The 24,750-nt window shown below is 48.7% G+C and overlaps 1 protein-coding gene across 1 annotated transcript; it reads right to left on the reverse strand.

The window, feature by feature from the left end:
- Nucleotides 1-24,094, reverse strand: dennd4a (DENN/MADD domain containing 4A). Its single transcript, XM_056599712.1, has 30 exons — nucleotides 23,931-24,094; nucleotides 20,815-21,164; nucleotides 20,035-20,281; nucleotides 19,826-19,895; nucleotides 19,490-19,659; nucleotides 18,308-18,543; nucleotides 17,970-18,036; nucleotides 17,638-17,696; nucleotides 17,099-17,243; nucleotides 16,696-16,871; nucleotides 16,230-16,330; nucleotides 15,723-15,941; nucleotides 14,832-14,977; nucleotides 12,898-13,031; nucleotides 12,292-12,424; nucleotides 11,611-11,817; nucleotides 10,726-10,854; nucleotides 10,470-10,614; nucleotides 10,111-10,233; nucleotides 9,410-9,517; nucleotides 8,424-8,705; nucleotides 7,768-8,333; nucleotides 6,945-7,164; nucleotides 4,742-4,833; nucleotides 4,396-4,577; nucleotides 2,505-2,898; nucleotides 2,283-2,400; nucleotides 1,442-1,604; nucleotides 1,276-1,340; nucleotides 1-1,104 (listed from the first exon to the last, which is right to left on the reverse strand). The coding sequence occupies exons 2-30, from the start codon at nucleotides 21,126-21,128 to the stop codon at nucleotides 968-970; spliced, it is 5,148 nt and encodes a 1,715-aa protein (XP_056455687.1). The 5' UTR covers nucleotides 21,129-21,164; nucleotides 23,931-24,094; the 3' UTR covers nucleotides 1-967.
- Between the last annotated feature and the right edge of the window lie 656 nt (nucleotides 24,095-24,750).

A 24,750-nucleotide genomic window follows, 5' to 3' on the forward strand; every position in this document is an offset into this window, starting at 1 on the left:
TTGGCTGGAGTTCTTCGAGCCCTGCCCGTTCCACAGATGATTGACTTGTTTAATTTTCATGTCAGTACTTCTAACTCAGTGGCTGTAAGTGGGTTATGATAAGGATTTCAAGTAATTTGTCAAAAATTGCCAAAAAAGAGAATTCCATACCCAACCTTTAACAACTAGGTAGGCTGTTGTGTCACATGTTTTGTTGTCCTGATTGGTCGTTGGCCTTTTCTATTGCTTTCAGAGGCATTTTGGTCGGCACCCTGTGATTACACCGCTTTGAAATCCAAATGAACCGAGAGGTTCAGGACCAGTACTCGGTCTGGCGGTATCAGACCAGCGTTCACTAGTAATACAGCCGATACATCCGTTACTGTAGCTTCCAATACAGCTGTACATTTACTTACATAATCTTTTATACAGCAAGATAGTGTAAAGAACTGCCAAAGTGCTTTTAACATGTAAACATCTTAAAAATGGTCTCACAGACCACAGTTGGTGTTCAGACAGCCCAACACAGACCATTACTAGTTATACTCCCACAGCTCGACAGAAAAGTAAAGTCAGAACATACACTGTATAATAATTACTTGTACAAACATATAGGGTGACATCAAAAGGACAACATATTACAAGTTACAAATACAGAGACGGTTTCACCGTACATCTCACTTGTCACGTTTATAAAAACCCCTCAGTGTTGCTTCAAGAGTCTGTTTGGTTTGTTCTGTTTTTGTTCTACTGTGCTTCAAAAACCCCAGTCTTTAACTTAACTCGAACAGAACGAAACCTCCCCTTTCTAAAGGGGAGGTTTTGTTCGGTTAAAGTCTGTTTTGTTTTTGTCTTACTGTGCTCCTTAGGTTGTTCGGTTTGCGTTGTAAAGGTCCTTGGTCCTGAGCCTGGTTCCAGCAGAGCAGCATTGAGCGAGCGACGGTGGTGGTAGTGGTGAGTTCGAGACCCAAGATGGGGCGGCAGGCGCTCAGAGTCCGAGCTCCCCAAAAGTCCTCCTGCACTCCATGACCCCCGCGCCCGGCGGTCGGTCACAGTTGTGCGTCAGCATGACCTGACCGGGAGTCAGCCGGTCGTACGCCATCTTGTACTCGCGGTCGAACGCGTCTGCAGAAGACCAAGAGAGGGTTCTGTTGAGCTCAGAGGACTGCAGAGCGATAAAACAGCCCTAACTAGTTCCTCAGCGAACTCACTGTTAACATTTCCACTTTATTTATTATGACTGTAAAGTTGCAACGCAATCAAAAGCGAATTAGATCTAGCTTCAATGGCACTCACCCATATTAATGTTGCTGCTACCCAGTGCGACCAGGGCGAGGAACAGGATGTCACGGTACAGGCTCCTTTATGGGGGAGAGGGGGAATAAATGTCTTGAGACTCCAGTTCATATCATCTAAATACAAAACCATTATAAGAACCATATCCTTCCACCCTCCCCCCTACCGCTGTCTCTTGAAGCCCATCTCGGGGCCCAGGAGCTGGATGATGTGGCTCATGGGATGGTAGACGTCGCTCTTCTTAATGGACCTCACAATGCTCTGAAGCTGCTCCACCGTGAAGAGCTGCCCCGCCTCACAAAGCCCCGAGCGGACCAGGGAGTTGGCACCTGTAGGGAGAGAGAGAGAGGGAGGGAGGGAGGGAGGGGGAGAGAGAGAGAGAGAGAGAGAGAGAGAGAGAGAGAGAGAGAGAGAGAGAGAGAGAGAGAGAGAGAGAGAGAGAGAGAGAGAGAGAGAGAGAGAGAGAGAGAGAGAGAGAGAGAGAGAGAGAGAGAGAGAGAGAGAGAGAGACAGACAGACAGAGAGAGAGAGACAGAGACAGAGAGAGAGACAGAGAGAGAGAGAGAGAAAAGATGAGATTGGGTGAAAGAAAGGGAGACATTAGGATAGAGAAAGGGAGTGAGATTCAGAGAGAGGGAGAGAAATAAAAAAGAGATGGAGAAGAGAGGGGTGAGACAGAGAGATAAAGCACAAGATAAGTCACCCTTTTCAAAGGCACATTTGTCATCGGCCATCATCACTCAACGCACACTTGAAAAGCGCAGCTGAATCCTGACGGAGGCGGGCATCAGCGACGCACACCATCACTGAAAAATGCATGAGCTCAAGTGACAGAGTGCTTCATACTCGAGCTCCACCGGCCTCGTCTCGATGACCTTGACTGCACTGTTTTGTCCACCTTGCCTCTTTCCCCCTCAATATTGTTATTGCTCAACAAGAGATTGAATCAGCCGAGATGTGTATCGATTGATCTGCCGTGTGGACGCTGTGATACTAGATTCACTCACAGTGTGTGTTCCACAGCACGTAGCAGGGCTGGACCTGGTCCTGGTGCAGCTTCAGGTTATCCCACATGATCCTCACCAGCACGTACTTATCGTCCTCCGTGGATACGCTGGGAGAAGTCTGCAAGAGCAAAACGTGTGATTAAAACACACGCGAGTCGATAACGCCCGTGGAGATGAGCAGACGCAGACGAGCGCCATGTTCAGAGGAGAACGGCGGCTCACCTGGTCTCCATGGCGACAGTGCTGCGAAGCCATGATGAGCGCGGGCAGGTTGCTAGGCAGCTCCAGCCGTTTGAAGTACCACACCAGGTTCCAGAAGACGATGGGGTGCTGGTCCACGATGCTGGGGGTGCAGATCACCTGTTCGCCCTCGTTCCCCAGAAGGCTCTCCAGCTCCTTCCACAGCACCAGGGGGCTCAGGTAGGGCACTGTCACCGGGGCCGCGGGGGGTTGCTGGGGCGGGGCCGGCTCTGGGGCCACCGGCGTGCCGGAGCCGCCGGGGGCATCCGGGTGGGAGGGAGCGGCAGGAGACGGCCCCGCGGAGGGCTCTGCCCCGGGGGTCAGTGACGTGGACGTGTCTTCCTCCTCGCTAACAGGATTACCTTCCTCTTCAGTGCTGCAGGAGGGGGGAGGGGGGAGGGGGGTGGGGGGAGGGGGGAGGGTGAGGGGTGAATAAGGCCATGAGAGGAGGACTTATATGTTACCACCAGGCCCTCATTGCTCACGGTCTCACTCGTGTGTGTGTGTGTGTGTGTGTGTGTGTGTGTGTGTGTGTGTGTGTGTGTGTGTGTGTGTGTGTGTGTGTGTGTGTGTGTGTGTGTGTGTGTGTGTGTGTGTGTGTGTGTGTGTGTGTGTGTGTGTGTGTGTGTGTGTGTGTGCATGCGTGTTTGTGTGTGTGATCCACCCCAACCATGCAAAAGAAACACAACTTGCAGGACAAAAGACGTGCGAGATAACAGAACCCGAGCCCCGGTCCACATGAGATTAAGAAGACAGGTTGTGAAAAGCTGCGAAGGAGACAGCGTTCGCAGGCAGCTGAATCTCTATCTCAAATACAGCTAAACACAGCGAGACCAGTCATGATTGCGCCAATGTGAAACATAACTCTGTTCTGTGTGTGTTAGATAACATAAATGTCTCCATTATTACTATATCCTATCCCTTTACCAGTGAAGCAGCTTAGATAAACAATGTGGACCTTTCATTTTATATCCCCTCAAACGAAGATACTACAGCTGTTCTGTCTGGGGCTTAATGTTTACTAAACTCTAAAAGGCTGCTTCACGTGACTTATAGTTCTGACTGGAATGATATGCGAGTAAATAAATACAAAGATATGACTTCCGATTTCAAGACACAGCTTAAAGGTGGTATCAGTGATGTTGGGTGATGTCACTTATGTTGGTATTTGAAGCGAGACCAAACAAACAGAGCCAGCTCGCCCCTCCCTTCCGTGTTTCGTGCATCCAGTAAAAACCATCATGAACGCAGCGCAAAACCCCACAACTCCCACACCTTTTCGGTGATTGGTTGGAATACCATTTATTTGGGTTTCGAGTGGTTGGTAGTACCATTTGTTTATGTGTACGATCTCGGAGCACAGGCTGCCCACAGAGACACATTTTTTGGACAGCCTGCTTATTGGGTGGGCAGCTAGAAAGATCAGATAATTGTGATCATTGTTTTGGCATGGAATCGCTGATACAACCTTTAAGGTTCCACCAATGCCAGCCTAATGCCTAGGCTGCGTAAAAATATATAATAAATAATAATAATCGCGGAAATATTTTCACACACCACTCGCAAATAAAGACAGATAAATAAAAAAAAATAATAAAAAAAAAAAATTAATAAAAATAAATAAATAAATAAATAAATAAATAAATAAATAAATAAATAAATAAATAAATAAATAAATAAAAATAAAACATAAGCATACCACTCGCATACCACATATAGGCGGAGCTGGGTTGAGGGTGACCTCGCGGGGTTGGCCCTTGAACTCCATACGTACTATCAAAGCCCTGGTACTAGCACGGTAGTGGCACCCTCACACAGACAGGCTACCACGGTGTGTATGCTGTATGTTGATGACAACAGAAAGGAGAGGTACCTCTGGCTGCTGAGGGGCCTCAGGTCCCTGATGTGCACGTTGAGGAACGGCACGAAGGGCGTGCCGCAGAAGGGACAGGTGCTGTTGAGGTTGGAGTCGTCGGCCGTCCAGCCCGCCATGATCTCCTCGTCGTACACCAGACTGTCGCAGGTCTTGCACAGCGAGCAGCTGGACATCAGAACCTAACGACACAGTCCACAAACACTCGGCATGATTCCTGAACCGTGTGGTGAGCTGAGTCTGACACAACGGTGTGAAGGATTCATCTGGCTCTGACGCTGGTTTCAGAGGTCCGACGTAGTCTTTAGTTCATGCGTGCGGTGGGTATAGGTGTCTCTGGACTCACCTCGACGGTGTAGTTGTGAGTGGGGTAGAAGCGGCCCACATCAGGCGAGGAGTCTGGAGTGTGGGGGCCTCTGGGAAACGGAGTCAAAGCACCTGGAAACAATACAGGAGAAATACCATAAGAAACTGGATGCTGTTCTTGGATGGTTGAACTAGAAACTATGGGCGACCTCGGCCAAGATTATACAATCTGATTCGTCAGGCCCAAGACACATCATTAACTGATCGGCGACTTGTTTTTCATATCTTTTTGCATTTATGCACCTCAATGATGCCTGACTTTTGTGACTTTGGCTCTGTTTGAACGCTTGAAAATAATCGATTGCGTTCAGGGTTTTCCAACAGCTGTCTATAGGCGAGGCGCAGTGACTCCGCTAAATGACTAACCTTGACTAATCTCTAACCTTTCACAATATGACGACAATCTGCACATCCGTTTATGTTAGCATCTGTATTTAATCGTACAGATTTATTTTGCCTAATATTCTATAATATAGGCTAATATAATATTTTGCAATTCATTTAATACATATATAGACACAAAAAGTAGCCAGTCTCTGTGGAAACCGAGATATCCTTCTACCTAATGAGGTACAGTATTCACATCCGATCAGGATAAAACCCGCACCGACAAAGAGAATGTAGAAGCGTTGACTGATTACTAATTCAAGATGCATATGATTATGACATCCAGGCGGCACCTTTCACTGCAGCACAGCGGTGGTTCGCTACCGTGAATCATTTTCTCCAGCACGAGGGGTACGGTATGAAAGCTGCTGTTGACACAGTTTGCATTTACTTTTTGCATATCATCTTTAATGGTTAGGAAACTATGAAGAGCGAGCAAATCCTCCTCCCCCAAAAAAGAGCATTTCATAACTTTTATGTAAAGGATTTTTACTTTGTAGAGGCCAAGCCATGCGGGGTATCGTTCATTCAGCACTCCCACTCTCCAAATTAAATTCCTGCTGTTAAACGCGAACTATTTTCCCGACATGACGATTTGGCTATTAAAGACGGGAATGTTTCTATCGAAGGTTTGAATCGCTGAAGATTTTGAGATAACCCCTACTTTAAACATGTTGATTTTATCAAAGGCATCTCATTGCTCGATGTATTTGTGTAAAATGTATACAATCATGAAACCTATAGCTGAATATAACTATCAAAACACATAATTATTGTCAATCCCTGTAGTGCAGCACTGCAGTACATGTGGGTGTGCTAGGGTTTTTTGGAATAATATAAAAAAAAAAACAGATTTGGTGCATCAGCTACACTGTTAAATAGATCCCATGAAGCCCTCTCCCCCAAAACACTGAATCTGTGGATTTTTGCTTTGCAGTGCAAGCCCTGCTGTACAGGGTGTGTATGGGCATGTGTGCGCACAAACACACACACACACTCACACATTCACACACATACACAGTTTGAGGAGACTTCTGCCTACACACTGAATTAGCCATGGTGTCTACTGGCCTAGTTCGCAGCAGCAGCAGCAACACCCCGCTTTCTATTCTACTAAGCTCTGCTGGTGCTCATCCTAAATATAGATCATGCAACAAATGTCCCCAATAAGTTTGGATGCGCAGTCAAGAGTGTGATAACACAAAATGACCTTCGAGCTAGCCATAAGAATTCACTGCAGTCGGGTCGATGTGAATCATTTAGTGGCCTTAGACGACAGCTTAAAAACGTTTTAACACAAGTTAGACGGTTAAAACGACAATTAACATTTACTGGCACGAGGCTTCCAGTGCAACAGATTGTTCCCGAAAAGTTTAAAAGTGAGGGTTTAAAAAAAGGTTTAAAATGACTTATTCCCTCTAGGTTAGCTCAGAGAGGTTTCACCATTTGATCCGTCCTTTCAACAAAGAATTCAGAACTTTGTGCAGAAGCCAATGATGTCCTCCTGCAGCACCAGGTCACATTCCTGCTTCGTTTGTCCAACTCTAATACGCTGTTTCATTTGGCAAGGCATCATATGATCCACGTAAGATCTGCTCCGAATGCTATTTCAGCTCTTGTCTTTAATCCTATAACTCACATCAACACGAGCCTTTTCAAATCCTAATCAGATCCTCAGCTCAGCCCTGTTCTCTATAAAGCATGGCTGAACCTTTGGCTTTCTGCACCTGGGCTCTCTCCTTCTCTGCTCTGACACACCCCAGGGGAGGGCGTCTGCTTGGGACGGTGGTGCTGACCTGAGAAGGAGTTGTGTCTGAACACCCGGCTGGGGGTCCCGGGGCTGTCCAGGGTGGTCCGGAAGCCCGCAGCGGGGCTCCTCCTGAGGCGGGCCAGGCTGCCGTGCTGGGGGGACGTGAAGCCGTCGGGGTCCAGGTAGGAGTCAGCGTCCAGGAGGGAGCAGCAGTCAGGGTCCCCCGAGGTCAGGGACGAGATGCTCATCTGGTCGCAGTTGGTGTCCTGAAGACACGGAGAGGAGGAGGAGGAGGAGGAGGAGGAGGGAGAGGAGGAGGAGGAGGAGGAGGAGCATGAGGAGGAGCAGGAGGAGGAGGAGGTGGAGGAGGAGGAGGAGGAGGAGGGAGAGGAGGAGGAGGAGAAGGAGGAGGAGCATGAGGAGGAGGAGGAGGAGGAGGGAGAGGAGGAGGAGGAGGAGGAGGGAGAGGAGGAGGAGGAGGAGGAGAAGGAGGAGGAGCATGAGGAGGAGCAGGAGGAGGGAGAGGAGGAGGTGGAGGAGGAGGGAGAGGAGGAGCAGAAGGAGAATGTCCCCAACATATACAAACACTCAATTAGACTTCGTTAGCATCTATTTGATGTTCAATACAGAAAACGACCACCACCAATTTTTTTCTCCCCTAAGAGACCTCAGTATCCTGAAATAAAGGATTTAATCAATCAAATCTGGACCAGGTTAAACTTTAAGTGTAACCATCAACAACTAACAGCCTAGCCGCCTGATCTTTGCTTTCTCTTTCACTAAAAGAGGCATTCTGGGTGTCTTCAGCGTCAGCCGCAGCCCCGGAGTGCGGCCCGACAGCCGAGCCGAGGGGATGTCTGCTCACTGACCTGGCTCAGGGAGGTCTGGGACGAGAGCCGGGAGTACAGCCGGCTGGCCTTCTCCGCCACGCCCTTCCCGGCGGAGAAGAAGCTGCTCTTGAAGATGTCCAGGGTGGGGGTGAACAGGGACTCCATGGAGAAGGAGGAGGCGGAGGGCGAGGGCGAGGAGGGGGAGACCAGCGACGAGGGCCGGTCTCTGGGGGACACGGCGAGGGGCAGCGACGGCGACGTGCTGAGGCGCTCCCGGGACCGGACCCGGAGCTGGAGGCTGGAGTTGGCGCGGATCAGCGGGGGGGGCCGGTGTGGGGAGGGCGTGGCGCAGGCGGGCGGGTCTGCCTCCGGGCCGGCCGTGGCGGGGGGGTCCCGGGGGGGGTCCGGGACAGAGCTGCGCACTCTGGAGGGGCTACCCCCGTTGTTCATGTAGGTCTCTATCTCCTCGGCCAGCCCGCGGCGGGGCGGGGGCGGGGCGCCGGGGGAGGCCAGCAGGCTCTGCTCCGCCTCGGCCGCCATGAGCGACAGGGGATCGAACCCGCGCTCCATGTCCGACTTGCTCACCGCCCCACCACTGGGCCTGACTGTCCGCCCTGGGGACTGGGTGCTGGTTGTGGGGGTGGTGGTGGTGGTGGTGGGGGTGGAGGTGGGGGTGGAGGTGGGGGTGGTGTTACCACCGGGACTCTCCGCCCCGTTCCTGCAGCTCCCGCTCTGCTCCACCAGGGCTCTCTGCTTGTTCTTCCCAGCGTCCAGCTCCTCCTCCTCCACCCCACGCAGCCTCACGGCCGTCAGGTGGGGCTGCTTGGCGGAGCCCAGGGCCAGGGCGTTGGGTCTCGGGGGCCACTGGCCGCAGGGCAGAAACAGAGACTTGGGCCTCTCCTTCTTCGGTGAGACCCCACAGGGCGCGGGGCCATCGTCCTGGGAAGGACCTGACCGCGTTCCGCTGACGCCGTCCCCTGGGAGCAAAACAAATCATTTCGTAAGAGATTGAATATTGATTATTGGAGATTACTTCCAAGACCGTGATCAAGCCAGACGTCAGAAGACGAACGGCCATCATGTAGATCTTCCTGGGAGTATAACTGACCAGCGATGCTGTTTGAAGACAGTGCACTCTTGACACTAAGAGATGCTTGGCTGAAGGGAGGGGACTCATCGTGTTCAGATGCTGTCGGTGTGAACACAGGTTACAGTAAGGACTCCTCCCTCAAAAGACGCTTTAGTCCATTTTTTGCCAAAATATATTTTAACAAATTAAACTATTGATCAGTAATGTACGTGGTCAGCATGCATTTTGGTTGAATTCAAGCTTAAGCTACTGAGGGGATTTCAGTCAGACCACAAAAGACCTTGGGTGTTCATTCGGATAAAAATGAGCCCTGTTGCCAAGCATTGATTTGGTCAGTTACGCAACAGATTCCTGCAGCTGAATCTCTGACTATCTCTATCTCTATCAAAAACAGCTAAATATAGGCCTAACAACAACAACAACAACAACAACAAAAGACCCAACAACAATACAATAAAATGTTTTGATATCAATATCATCATCATCAGCATAAATGTTGCCCGTATTGTTGGAAGGTGTCATTATCCCTGCATATCATATCCTGTTGACTCATGTTATTATGCAAGAGAATACATATCCACCCGAACTCACAGGACTTCCGATGTGTGTCTTTTGTCTTTTGGTCAACCAGTGGTGTGTTGTCGTTCACTCGTTCTTCCTCTTTGGAGAGTGAATCATAGCCTTGGTCTGACTGGCCGCCTGTATTGTACAAAAAAACAATGTTGAAAGGATGCACATTCATGTTGCTTAGTTTCCTTACAAGCACCTCATTTGTTATGCATCCTTTTTTCCCACCCAAAGGGAATATTCTAGTCTCGCCTGTTATTCTCGAGTGTGATTTCTCTGTGGTGTTTTTTTTGCGACTGATCTCACAATCCTTCTTTTGTTGTGGGAGCGAGCGTTGTGTGACGCTCCTTAGGGCTTAGCAGCGGCGCGCTCCCAGAATAGCAATGCGGCAGCTAGCTAACGACAGGAGCAGAATCTTTAAAGAGATTAGCTATGAGAGGAATGAAAACAGCCGTAATCATCAGAGGGATAGCAGAGTGGGGGGAGATTATGACATTTGTTCTAAGAGGCTTGGGACTGAGTGATAAAGAGTGAAAGAGAGACGATGTCGCTCATTTTCATGTAGGATGATTTGACATTTACTGTCAATTACTGCCAACATTTCACACATCAGCAGGGGAGTTAGGCGAGGATGAAATATAACCCCCCCGGACAAAGGCGCGGAAGAGAAGAGAGACCTACGCGCTTGAAGAATGAGAAACGACGCGCGTGACCCAGCTAGCTACCTGTGCTACATCCATCATCGCTGGAGTCCATTTTGTTGAAGTCGGCGTCGATGGAAGTGCGCTCGTTGGAGTCGTTGACGCTGTCCAGGCTGCCGTGGCTGACCGTGTCCAGATCACTGCCGTCTGAAAGGTCCAGGAGAGAGGCAGGTTAAAGCATGAACCGGGTGGCGGGAGGGGGTACATCACAATGGATCAACTTAATGAGCCAGGAGCAGGTGTCAGACAGTTGGGAGAAGAAAAGACCAGCAAGGAGGCCTTAAACGGGATTAAATCGTCCCCTTAATTGTAATGTGGTAAGTGACCCTTGATACGGGGGGGGGGGTCTACAATAAGACCCCCGACATTGGGGGTGGTCTCACCTGAAGCCTGTGGATCCCTGAGGGCCGGCAGCTCCTTCCTCCCCACCTGCTTGAACTGGAGGACCCCCAACACCACGTTCCTCAGCTTCCCCCACAGGAAGTAGCCCCCGCGGGTGCTGGAGGGCCAGGTGCTCTCCAGCACCGCCTGTAACAGGGAGACTTAGTGAGCACGCACCGCCCCTGGTCGTAGCAGTGGACCGAGTATCCCTAGCTTCTGTCTGCTGCTGGTTGAATACGGGGGGGGAGGGGAACTCACCTTGTTGTAGTAGCCGTAGGTGATGGCGTTGGGTTGCACCCCGGCTTTCTTCATCTCAAACAGCACCCTGACAGCCAGCACTGGCTGGCCGTACTGACCGCACAGCTGCATCAGCACCCGGTAGCACACCTGCGGGACACGGGGTTCCCCCCTCATCACTCAGGGGGTTCTGCTTCAGCGAGTCCCCCTCAGGGTCGACCGTATCTGGGGTCTATCCTCAAACAGCGTTGAACTCACTCAAACAGCCAGTCTACCCAAAAGGTGGTAATGTATCTGGTTTGTTCCTCAACATGCCATCTTATCACTGGTACTGAAATAACTATTTTAGAGGAAAAGGTTAAGCTCCCCAGACACTTACAAAGTATACAGCCACAGTGTGTGTGGATGGTGAGGCGGTTTCATTTGTAGGACCTCCTCCGAGATAAGCTTCTCGGGCTCCTATAATATAACGAGTGGTGGCGCAGTTGATATGCAACATCGCTCATTAAACAACCAGGGTATTAAAAAATTATCACAAATTTGCCACGGGTCGTAGCCATGGTGATAACCCCTTTTAAGCCTCTGTGAATCTGAGACACACTATTCCTTTCATTTGGGTAGCCACAAGATCTTCTCTAGTTTAGCCTATATGGACGAGCTATTGAAATGATTGAATGATTTCTGAGCCTATGGATTACAACCATTTATACTCACGACTCCGGGAAGAGCAGAGCAGAGTATAACCCACACTTGGTACGTGATTTTATGGGTGCATCTTATGTAGCGTATCATTCCTCACAGAAGAGACAGCAGACATTTTGTGCATTAGGCGGCTCAGCTTTATAGACTCCTCAGTTATTGAGCTGTCCTCATAAACCACACAAAGACAGAGTGTGTGTGTCCTACCTCGTCGGGAGCTTGCAGCTTGTCGTCCTGCATCTTCCTGAGCAGGTCGTAGGCGGTGCGCAGCGCCCGCACCTTGGAGGGGCTGGAGCTGACCAGCGCTGGCAGACTGATGAACCACAGGCCGTAGCAGTGGCGCAACAGGCACCGGGACCACAGCTGGGGCATGGACGACTGGGTTTTGGCCATCTTCTGAGCGAGCTTGATCTCCTGTAATGAAGGACAACAATGGGCGTTACAGAGGAGAAGGAGAACATGTTGCAGGAGGTTCTTTAGATGAAGCCTTAGCTGCATATTTAGGTGGAGAAAGGGTTGGATTCTGATATTTTATGAGTCAGATATGTGTAGATCAGAATGCACTGAGCAAGTTGGAGGTTCCATAAAAAAATAACAAACAATACATTAACATTAATTTAGTCCATTGAGATGAATCGTTTTAGGACAAACTAATGAACAAGATATCAGGTGCAAAATAACTTTGACTGCACACCATTGGTGTGTGTGTGTCCCTTGGGGAAGCAAACTTTTTCATTTTAGTCCGCCAACAGGCTAAGTTGTATTCTTGAGTTTTCATGATGATGAGGTTAGCGTGTCATCAAGACATCTCCAGAGAAACAGACGATAGGACAGAGCAGGCCGCCGGAGGAGGGTGAGCCGGAGCTACTGGCCCGTGACGGGGCTCACCTGCTTGGAGCGCCTGAATATGGCTGTGGGGCTGGCCGGGTGGTTGTGGCGTGGAGCCATGCTGGCTGACGGAGGATTGGACCCCACAAACGTCTCCAGAAGATTAGCGTTGAGCACCGGGAAGCCGGAGTAGCTGGACACAAAAACAGGAATCCACCCAAAAGATTCTCATTGGGCTTATCGGACCACTGAAACAGACCTCTAACCTGTGTCACCCCACGTGGACACGTTAAACACACACCATGTGCTCAGCGAAAACAAGGGAGAGCACCAAGATTTCAAACTGATGGCTCTCGGACTTAAAATGTTCACAAAGCCCTACGCCACTGACAGATTCAGCGTACATGCAATTTAAGATAAGGGTCTGGCTTAAGAGTTACACTGCAGACACTGAAATATGAGAGGTGTGTGTTCTGTGTATACACGCCCTGCTTGCATGTGTGTGTGTGTGTGTGTGTGTGTGTTTGTGTTTGTTTGTCTGTGTGTGTGTGTGTGTGTAACCAAGGGCATGTGTGTGTGCGTGCGTGCGTGTGTCGTGCGTACGTGCGCGCGTGCACCGATGTGCATGTGTGTGTGTGTGTGTGGGCCCTGTGCTGTGACCAGTACCTGTAGCAGAGCGGGTGCTCCTCTCCCGCGGGGAGCAGGGGCAGCTCTGGGGGGTTGATGTACACCGTGTGCTCCGAGTGGTGCGACTCGTCCAGGTCTATCAGTCTGGTCTCCTCCGGTCTCTCGCTGTCAACCTGCTGCACAAGAGAGACATCCGCCTCTGTCATTGTCCCTTCTACCTTAACCTTACCCCAGGCCCACTTGGGGAATAAAAAAAAATGAAAAAGGGCACACATCTATGTCTATAAAGCGACCAAGCGTGGTAGATGTTCGATCTAATTAATTAACGATACGATGCTCGCTGACCTGGACATAACTGTGTGAACTTGTGCTCAACTCTGGACAATCTCTCACCATAACAACTCCAAAAGATCTGAGCCTGGCACACTGAGCAGCGAGCAAATCCTGGGGAAAATGCTTTCATCTACATGGCCTCAAATGTCACCACTACCTTCCTTTGAGTTCTCCACAAACAACATCTAGATTCTGGAGCATTAAAAGACGTTGAATTGAAAAACACTTAGTTCAGAGAGGAGCTCACTTGTTGGGTTTGAGCCACAGAAAACGCTATGGGGTGGCGACCATGGCTAGAGGACCTCTGAACCCTTCCCCAGGTCAGGGACCATGGCCAGAGGAACCTCTGAACCCTTCCCCAGGGCCCCCTGTCTAAGCGGGGGCCTTCCGCTCAGAGAGTGAGATTCAGCATGCAGCTGTGGCTGACCTCCATGCAGCCCCTACTGCCCGGCACTGCAGTTCCCCTTCAACCCCCCGCACCAGAACGGAAGAGCTCTTTCTCAACCTCCCCTGGTTGAGAAAGACTGCATTGATTCATTCAACCTCAGCAGAGCTGAGGTTGAATGAATCAATGCTTCCACTTCTCAATAAAGGCCACAAGATCCACTCATACGCAAGGGCCAGCAGTTAACCACACACACACACACACACACACACACACACACACACACACACACACACACACACACACACACACACACACACACACACACACACACACACACACACACACACACACACACTCAGCTTTTTCACGATTGCACAAGTCAGAAAGAAACAAGGGAGGATGTCTTGTTATGTTTTGTTCTTCTCTTTGTGTCCTGATATCAACATCTTAAAAACCTGAAGCAGTACTGACGTCCGAGCCTAGACGGGGCCTGGATTCGTGTTTCTTCAGGACAGAGGGCAGGGGAGGAATGCACGGAGGAAAGCTCACATGGAAATAATTCTTCTCTGTCTCAATGTTGCTGAGGCCAACAGTACAGCAAAGCCCTTTGTTGTGGTCTGCTAGATTGACAGTAGAGTCCGTGAGACTCCAGTGAGGCTGACCGACTGACGCAGAGGGACCGGGGCGATGTGCACGCCAGCGCACAACACCTTTCATTCTCGCTCAACATCAATGTCCCTAGTTATCATTTATTCACAGTGTGTGTGCATTCGTCCAGACACGCACAGAGACGGATCGCATGCAAACACAAACACTCGCAGAGCCTAGCCCCGCACTGAAGATGAACACACCGCGTTGGACATGGATGCAGATCATTGCTGAAGGAAAATGTTTTTTGCCAAAGAGAAGCAGAACTAGACTTCATAGGACACCTACCTTGCCACCTGTTGAGAATAGCTGCTCAGGCAACGCATCATCCAGAAGAAATGAGGAAAGGAAGAAGAAGGGAAGGAAAAGAGCCAGAAGAAGAGATTAAGAAATAGAGGATTTTTTTAAAGGACAGTTTAAGGGAAATGTCAGAGCATTAATTACTTTTAGCCTGCTCCTACTAATGCCGGCGCCATTCTCATTAGGAAAGCAAATGGCATTGCACGAGACAACATGTGCATCAGGATAGAGAAGACGATGGGACGAATTGCTACCTCCAATGCATTCAGCGTCAAGCGACAAACCGTGGCTCCCCAGACCTCACCTTGTCCACACACTCGTCGAAGAAGGCCAGGCTGGTGTCCTTATCGCTGACAAAGGAGCACTCCTCGATGAAGCGGATGAACAGCTGGGTCTTGGTCATCAGGGAGTAGAACTTGTGATGAGATCGGTCACGGCTCTTGAGGAATCCTTACAGGAGATAGTGTAAAAAACACACAGGGGTTAATGACAGATTTATGAACGTACATACAGACATTCCTCTCTGTCGCCTTTGAACCTTAGGTCTGGACTGCTGCGACTTGATACGTCTCATTTGGGGTGTGAGGTGGTTTCCAGTGTGTCAGAGTCAGGGTTTTCTTAGAACAACACTCAGCATGCATGCGCACCGTTAGTCAACGCTGTGGTGGAGGCAGTTGTGTAGATTGCTTGATAACATAACAGCGTACAGATGTGTGGGAGGGGAGATCTGCTATTAATCACAATGAGTTCTCCGACATGTCACCCCGGACAAAATTCCACCCTGGGCTTAATATAAATCACCGCTGGATCCACAAAGGTGATTCAAGCCATTTGTCAACTGGACCTGGATTTATGAGAAGCTGTCTTATGTCCACCTACTACACGCTTACATGAATCATGTCCCACGCTGAAATCAATTTAACAACGCTGTTCTGAAAGGGTTCAGCTTATTTTCGATTGGAGAGAATATATCTTTAAGAGAAAATATCTATCTTTATAGTCTACTCATTTAAGAACAGGTTTCAAATAGCAATTCCAACTAAGATATTGTCCAACAAAACCTTTGTCTAAACAAGCAAATATTTATTTTATGATTAAAAACATAAATGAGTCCCCTGTCCAAACCGACGGAAACCACTTTAATATTGTGTTCCCATCCTTACACCCGCAGAGGGTCTTTCCCGCTGAGGTCTACCTTGGTGGTCAAAGAGGGAGCTGGCGTCGGTGGTCTTCTCAGATGGGGCTTTAGTGATGGGCAGCAGGTAGGAGCGGTAGCCTCGCAAGATGGCGGCCATGAAGCGCAGAAAGGCCTCCTGGATCTCCAGCTCCAGGGTGTGCAGGCTCTTGCCCCCGTTGAGCTCGCTGTCGGTGAGTGTCTGCTCCATCTGGCCCTCTTGACCGCTCAGCTGTCCACCTGGAGGGACCCACGTGCACAACCAACTGTTCCTCACAATGTGGACAAGCTATCGTTCCTGGTTTTATTTTCACCAGGGGGCTTTTGTAACCAGAGGTACAAAAAGGATCAATATAATCCTGTAAACATAAGAATTCATTATTTTGTTTGATTTATTGAATGTAGTTTCAAGTGGCAACACTCATGTTGCATTTCTTTCAAAATAATGTGTTAATATTCACAGTTCAAGGACTGGGTATTGAACACAAATGAAATAAGTGATAATAAGTGATAATGAGTTGCCCTTACCGTCAACAAGCTGCTGGTAAATCTTGCCTAAGGTGTTGAGCAAGTGTTTACAAGCCCTCCTGGGAAGGACCTTCCAAGTCAGAGCTCTCTTGTCCTCCTTACTGCAAACACAACATATGGTTTTCATTCAGCTGGGCGGACAGTGGGAACACATTTGGGAGACACGTATGGGGAGGGAGACGGACTCACTGACACCAGTGCTGACAGTTTAATCTCCCCCAGAGCAGCCTCTACTCGTGTAGGGGAGAGATACAGTGTTTCAGTGGCTGTCAATGAAAATGTTTCAAATTCCACTGGAGTTGCTTACACATGAGAGGAACTGATGGAGAGATTACGGTAGATAACAAAAATGAGGCTTGAAGTAAAAGAAAAAAGACGTGTGAAAGTAATATTACAAAGGGGGGAGGGGGGATACAAGTGCCAAAGGGTTGACATCAATCCTGAACTGAGGTCAGAGGTCACTCACTGAAAGATAGTGTTTGTGTCCAGGTCCACACAGGTGATGTCGGCGGGAGGCACATAGAGGTCAAAGTAGCGGGAGTCCATGCCCACGATGAAGGGACACGGGGCGCTGAGCACATCGGCCAGGGCCAGCGGGCACAGCGGGATGTAGGGGCACGGCCAGTGGAACGGGAAGATCATCTGGAGGCGTGGAGAGTGGACAGGCAGCATCCAGTAAGCCCGAGAATGAACCCGGTCGCTTTGGTCTACACAATGTATTTCAGTCACGGCCAACACTTACTGTCAGTGTTAGCTAGCAAACAAAATGAAATGTGAGTAACAGTCTATAAAACATTCGGTTCCTTTCAAAAGTCGGCACAATGCCTCCCCTCTTCAGCAACACGGGTGAAGGAGAGAGCAGGACTCACAGACACGAGCGCCTCCGTCACGCTGGTCAGTACGGCCGGACGCAGCGAGTGGACCAGGATCTTATGCTCGGTCACCGCCAGCACCAACAGGCTGGCCGCGTTCTTTGGACCAAGATTCAGGAGTAGTGTGGAGAGGCTGCCACCACTGCCATACAAACACAAAAATATACGAATGATCACACAAATAAAGAGGACACATGACCAAACACACAGACAGACATGCAGGCAGTTTGCAGGCACGCAGGCGCGCACACACACACACACACACACACACACACACACACACACACACACACACACACACACACACACACACACACACACACACACACACACACACACACACACACACACACACACACACACACACACACACACCTTAAGTTATTCCTGCGTCTCCTAAAATAGACATCAAGCATGTGTTTTATAACAGTGCCAACGAGGCCAACTAAGAAATACACAATGAGTAGGTGTATCTCTCCTGTTCTAGGCTCAGACAGCGGTGAGTATGTTGCTCGAGTACAAAGAGTGAACATTACCTGAGTGGCAGTGGAGAAGACACTGGCTGGCTCAGTATCACACTGTCATGCGGAGACAACTGCAGGAAGACACACACAGGCAGACAATGTTTCTATCTCTTTTTCCTCAGGTCCAATCAAACTGGGATCAGTGGGAGCAGGATGAACTCTGGTGGCTTGTGGAGACCAGAGCCATGCAGACCACTACAAATACAAGCCTGCGTGTGGAACGACTTTGTTCACGGCAGTAGGGCTGGCGTTAGGGGGGTTATCATGCAATGTGGCCTGTGAAGCCCTTTGAGACTGCATCTGATGAAGGGCTATAGAAAAACAACTGACTTGACTGGACTGACCTGCACAAGGATGCGTGGTCTCTGTGAGGAGGGGAAGGGGACGGTCCGCATGAAGTGGGAGATGTGCCTGTTGACACAAAAGGGTTTCATTGAATTGTGTAATGAAGGGCTGTATGCAAAGCTAATCTTCCCTTTGGGAACCACCACAACGACACCAGCCAAAGAACACTTCTTCTTTATCTACTACCACTATCACTACTATTGTAACTAATACTAATACTACTACTTCTACCACTACTACTTACTGCTAGTACTACTACTACTACTACTACCTCTACTACTTCTACTACAACTAGTACAACTACTACATCTACTACCAATATTAGTACTGGTCTTACTTTTCCAGTGGCAGTGCGTGCGGCCCGGAGATGGAGTATCGATAGAGGAATGTGAGGAAACTCCGGAAGGCCTGGAAAAAGGGCCAGTGGGAGAGGAGGCAGATGCTCTTGTTGCTATGGACGCTGCGGGTCCCGTCGTGGAGGTCGGACGTCTGCAGCCCCAGCTGGGCACACTGGCGGTCTGTCAGACTCTCCCGGGCGTAGGGCTCGTAGAACTGGATAGCTGCCCCGTACACCTGCACGAAAAGCAAGGCTCTCAGGGATCAGCGAAGAAGAAAGGTTTCCCAGGAATAGACCATGGAGCACAGACACACAGGAGGACTCGATACAAACATTATCGTATCAATGCCTTATAATGGATGCATTCCTGGGACTTCTTTCGTGTTTTTAACCAGGCCTGGTCTTAACGCAAATCACGATTGTGTTCTTTCAATGCAGCAGTTGAAAAAAGAAAGGGTAAGTATTCTTTCTTCCAAATGACCGGATGATAAAAGCGGCAGTGAGTCCGTCGGGACCAGTGGGCTCCCAGGCGCTTCACATTTAAGGAGAGTGCAGCCACCCATGGGAGCGATCCATTATTCAAAAGATCATCTGAAAAAAAACATATTTGATGCTCCAAAGCTTTTAAAGGAAAGCTGACTTTTAGTATTCTGTCACCAAGTCTGTGGCAATCCTCTGTGGAAGCCAAACTTCATAAGTTTGTAAAGAGGGTCTGGCCAGTACTATGATGGCCGTCATCAAGCAGCAAACGTGGAATACCTTTTTTTTGGCAGAATGGCCGTATGCAAAAGATTGGATTCATCTGCATATGTCTTTGAAAGTTTGGCCGTATGCGTGTGTATGTGTTCACGAATGGGTTGTGGAAAGAACTTTAAAAGTTTTTAACAACTGGGGTTGAAAGCTGCAGAATATTGTTTATTGCATATTTAAATGAATTGTCCTATAGGGCTTTTGTTTATCACAATGTTATCCTGCAATGCTCGCCACCATTTTTTGGAGCACAGGAGCATTTTAATAGTTAATACGATGGTAGTAATGGACTTATGATCATGTCTGGTAATCATTTGTGAAATGATTAGTCTTTATGGGATTTTACAGGACTGCATCTCTCTTGAGTCCTCTCTATATGGACGAGTATCGGCAACTACAGATCCTGAGATGCATTCTGTGGAGGGGGCTTACCTTTTCCCCGGAGGCTCCAGTCAGGACGAAGGTGGAGAAGACTGGCAGGGAGTGCTTGGTGTGAGCTGGCCAGCACTCGATGTTCGCCCCCATGGGAAGGCAGAACATAGGCACAGGCTCGGGCAGGGGGAAGGACTCATAGTCCTCCTCAGGGTACCGACACAGCAGCCCTGCGCACAAACAGAGCACAACAAGAGGGCTCAGGTTCTACACTCGATGGTCAATTTGGAAATTGCAGATGAATGACGTTATCTGCATGGTACAATGTATAGATTAGGTTTCTAACAAATTGTGACTTCAGGCTGAATTCAGACGATGGGTCATGCACTGCTTTACCTGCTTCGTATGCTATCGCGTTGGTTTTAGCCAGAGACTTCTTGTAACACAGGTAAACCGAGGATCCCCACTAGAACATGAAAAAAGCACAACGACGAACATCATCAGAACCAAGCCCAGGTCTGTTTCCTGCAGTCTACCCGGACCCCCCCACAGTCCACATTATCCACCACTCCAACGCCCCTCCCTCTGGCCCCCGGCCCACTCACCATGCTGCTGTTGAGGTTCTTGTCCACCTTGCAGAAGGTGTGTGGCGAGGTCTCCCCCTTGCCCGGGATGATGATGCAGACGTCGGTGACGGCCAGGGAGGAGTGGGGCTGGATCTGGGGGGCGCGGCGGTAGGTGATGTAGATCCGCTGCGACGAGGAGCTGCTGATGTTGGCCGGGCGACCGGAGGGCGTGGTCTGGACGATGTGGCATCCCGGCTTCAGCTTCTCCTTCCACTCGTACAACACGCTGTTAGACAAAGAAACACGTGGCGAATAGTAATATATATTTAGACATATAAAAGACTGTTAGCCTTGTTCATTTGACCCGCTACATAACCTATTTGATAAATATGCAATGTATCATTATTTGTGCAATAAAAAAGGTTAAATTAATCAAACATTTGTTTTAATGAAATACATAGCTCTGATCACAGGCATTTTGGAGTCAATAGCTGGTGTTCACTGTAACAACGAAAAAAAACCTCTGAATTTGATAAAAAACAACAACACTAAACAAAAGACACATTTATAAAATAATTAGCGACTCGAAGGATTCACAAGACACTAATCGTCAAAGCGAGAGTGAAACTGTAAAATAACGACCACACCGCAGTCCCTCCACAGATTAGCACAGAGCTAAAAATAACCCCGACCCGGCCACCCCACCCACGAGGAGGTCAACCTGCTGGATGCGCACGTGAGCGGCTCAGGGCCGTCTAAGGAAAGCGAGGGATTACTGTGGCCCGGGAGACGGGTCAGTCCCCGGGGATTAGCGCTCACCCCAGGTCTGTCAGCGGTGGCTTATCTCTGCCCCGCTTGAAGCACAGGAAGATCTGCGGCCCGCGCAGGCTGGCCCCGTTGAGCTCGGCCGAGAGGCCCGTGGGCGTGCTGTCCACGCTGGTGAAGCCGGGGGGCACCTCCTCGCCCAGCGAGCGGATCACCACCGCCACATCCGTGATGGGCGCGTTGTTCCTGGCGGAGCGGGCACAGGCGTGGTCCGCCAAGTGGAGCTCCTCCTCCAGGGGCTTGGACGTGGCGGTGAGGCCAGCGACCACAAAGTAGTCCACCACACGAGGTCCGTTGTCCTCCATCATGAGCCCATGCCCTCTGCAGACTGGGGTCTGCAGTCTCTGGAGGAGGAGAGCAGGAGGAGAGGAGGAGGAGAGGAGGGGCAGAGGAGGGGCAGAGGAGGAGGAGGAGAGCAGGAGGAGGAGGAGGAGATCAGCACGAGAGGAGGGGGAGAGGAGGGGGAGAAGAGGAGGGGAGGAGGGGGAGAAGAGGAGGGGAGGAGGGGGAGAGGAGGAGGAAAGCAGGAGAGAAGGAGGAGAGGCGGAGGAGGAAAGCAAGCGGGATAGGGTGAAGGGAAGGATCTTTATTAAAGCTGTGTTATATAAAAAAAATCCATTCAATATCATTCAAACAAGAAGCCCCCACGCTCCGTCTCACTGAGACAGCCACACACACAACGAAGAGAAGACAAAGAAAAAACCATGTTACATAAACCAAACTATAAGAAGGGAATACACAACATCTGGATGTGCTTAGTGTGCACTGCTGTTCCCAAAACAAAGCATTACGGGGAGAAATATGGCCGCGCTTTAGAACGCGACCTTCCTATGCGCCGTGACAGATTATCTAAAATAAAGCACATGCCATTGTCAAAACACACCATTTGTTAGCCTATGGGGCTGGCTCTTTGGCCTCTATATATGGGCTACAGAAATAGAGGAAAGGGAAAAATAACGGCACGGCAGGGATGTAAGGCATAGCTTGTAAACAACTCTTTTTTTCAGACACCATATACTCCACATTTCCATAAAATACTAATATAGAAGGCTTTCCATGGAGGCAGCTTGTTCTCCGGGTATCTTTACAGCGGGATGGTTTATTGTGCCTTAAACAGGGGCCTGCTTCATCTCCGGTTCCTTCACAGCATTCACCAGCAAGCTGATAAACAGGTCGTATTTCTCCAGCTGAGGGAGGCAGCAATAAGCTGCCACAGATAGCTCCAGTCCTCCTCATATATCAGGACTTAAAAGTAAGGTTTATTATCATGTCGCTCATTTAAAACCATGGTATTAGACCCATGGTGTCTCTGTGCCATCCCCTCAATAAGCAGGGGGGCTGGGACAGAGCAGTGCTTAAGGGCTAAAGGAAGGAAACTTAGGCCCAATCCCATTTCTACCCCTTACCCCTTCCCCTTACCCCTCCCCCTTGTTTTGAAGGGGTAACTGGAAGGCGTAAGGGGTATAAATGGGTTTGGGCCAACTTCAAACACTGGAAGATCAGATAAGCAATGCAAGCGTGTTGCCTGACTTGCATTGATTAAAGTCATCGTTGCTTTCGTCAATATGCATATCTAACAGAGACAAGATTTTTTAATAATCTAAATAATCATAATTGACATGCAAGTTGCGCAACCTTGGTAAATAGTGTTAATAGTTTACAGGAATTCTTGAGTCCAGTTAAAAAAAGTAAAACAATCTAATTTTGTAATTGATTTACCTGAACACTCACACGATGATTCTGCATTACCGGAGTCAACAAGTGTCCTAGCGTCGCTGGGGGGGAGGCAGGGCCCTGTTTCTCTACAGAAACAAGGACCTCATGCTGGGACGTCCCACACATATTATGGTTTGAGGCCTCTAACATGGGCTTCCGTTATGATGTTCAACCGATCTTAGCTGCACATTGCGTAAAATGATATGGGTGCAAGATCAATGACTCATGTTTTGAAACTTCCCTGAAACTACGTGCAATATGTCCTCCATCAGTAGACGGACTCTGACATCACAAAGACGGAAGTGTACAGGATGCTGCCCTGACCAGAAGCAACATCAACACATCACTTGACGTAGTCATGTGCATCACACGTAAAGCAGAACTACACTTCTGTTCCAGGGAAACAATTTCTCAACAATGATTTAAAGAGAAAAACATTGCAATTATTTAACAGTTATAAATAGAGGGTGGCTATGGACTACAGTATGTGTCGGATGTATACATTCATATCATTCAAATTATTACAGTAGCGTACAACAACTATTAGCATACTTCAGGGCTGCAGTTTAAAGACGATTTCTTGATTACAATTGAACCCTTTAACCTGTGCTTTATGCTTTAAGCAAGAGAGGGCTGAGAGTTTGTATCATTATAAATAAGAGAATGACCAGTGGCCTGGTTAGCAACAGCAGTAGCAGAAGCAGCCAGGGATTAGAAAGGATGGGCCAACAGCAGGGGGCCGGGGAGGATGGGCACCCTGATCTGGGAGCGAACACCAAAACAATCAACCTTGCATCTGTTCTAGGCTGTAACCATAGATGCCGTAGCGACTTCCTAGCCCCCCAGCGTACTGCAAACTGCTCGCACACGCCTCCCCTGTTTCGCGCATTGATACACAAGAACACAACACTGACCGAGCGGTGGGAATGCATGCATTATCGAATGGATTATAGCCCCGTGTTTCCATTTGTCCTGTGTTGCACTTGGATCAGAGCATTCACTGTGTAGGCTTGTATCGTAGGTGTGTTTTTCTCTCGCATTGTGTATCTGTAAGAAGCCATTTTACGAGCCGAAGGGATACAGTGCATATTAGCCATAGCCGTCCCCAGACTACAATGAAAAGGATGGAGCATCATAACAGAGATATATCCATACTCATATAGGCCTACACAGTTACATATAGCAGGACAAATTGTTTGTTTTCTGGATATACTGGAATAATAGGCTATATCACATCGATCGAATAGGCTACTTCAGATAACTGTCAACGAAAGCAGAAAAATACAAATGTAAGCACCACAAAACCGAATAATTATGGGCAAAATGGAAAAGGAATTTACATCTAATCTCTTTACTACACATGTTTTTAGTCTCAAATAACGGTCTGTACTCACATCCAAGATTCTCGACGATGGTCTGATTGATCTGAAGAACTGTAGATGTTTTAAATTACCCAATAATCACGTGAAGATAAACGTAGAATAAAGCATAATAAAGATCTATTTCGATTTTTTTTCTCCCCTCTTTATTATATGCCGTAGGTGTATTTTCCAGGGGAATGACAGACGCGCCGCTCGTGGCCCGTGAAGCGCTTTATTGAGAGCTGCGCTGGTCACGTGACTGGTGACCGACCACACCCACGTCATGTGTGACGTAGCCAATGCATTGGAGTTCACACGTTTGCCTCATTTTCAATTTACAGCAGTTTAAGTAAATCATATATGCATCACATATGATAACTTTGATCCCAAAAATCAGGATTACCCTGATCCCAGTTGAAGGGTGGATTCGAGTAGGCGTTCAGGGACAAAATGTAATATAACTTTTAACTTTGTGAAATAAGGAAATATATTTTTTATATACTTAAATATTTGACGTAAGGCTACATACTAAGCCTTTCAACACATTTAAGGAAAGAAAAAAGCTGTTCCTTGTTAAATATGATGATGCCTATCTGTCACTTTTTAAACGAGAAACCAAACCAAAACAAACCAAACTTAAGATAGATCCACATCCAAAAAGCAGGGCTTCAAAAAGATGGTCTCTCCAGAAATGAAAAACTCTGAACATCCTTGGTTTGGTTATTCATTTGATGTGGCTCAGATGAGGGTTCTGAATATAAAAAAAAAAAAAAAAAAGAATGGGAGGGGAGGGGATGTTTGTATTGTTTTATTGTGTTGTCTTCTGTCTCGTCAAATAATAACACTTTTAATC

The sequence above is a fragment of the Gadus chalcogrammus genome, chromosome 9 (genome assembly GCF_026213295.1).
Source record: "Gadus chalcogrammus isolate NIFS_2021 chromosome 9, NIFS_Gcha_1.0, whole genome shotgun sequence".
Lineage (NCBI taxonomy): Eukaryota > Metazoa > Chordata > Actinopteri > Gadiformes > Gadidae > Gadus > Gadus chalcogrammus.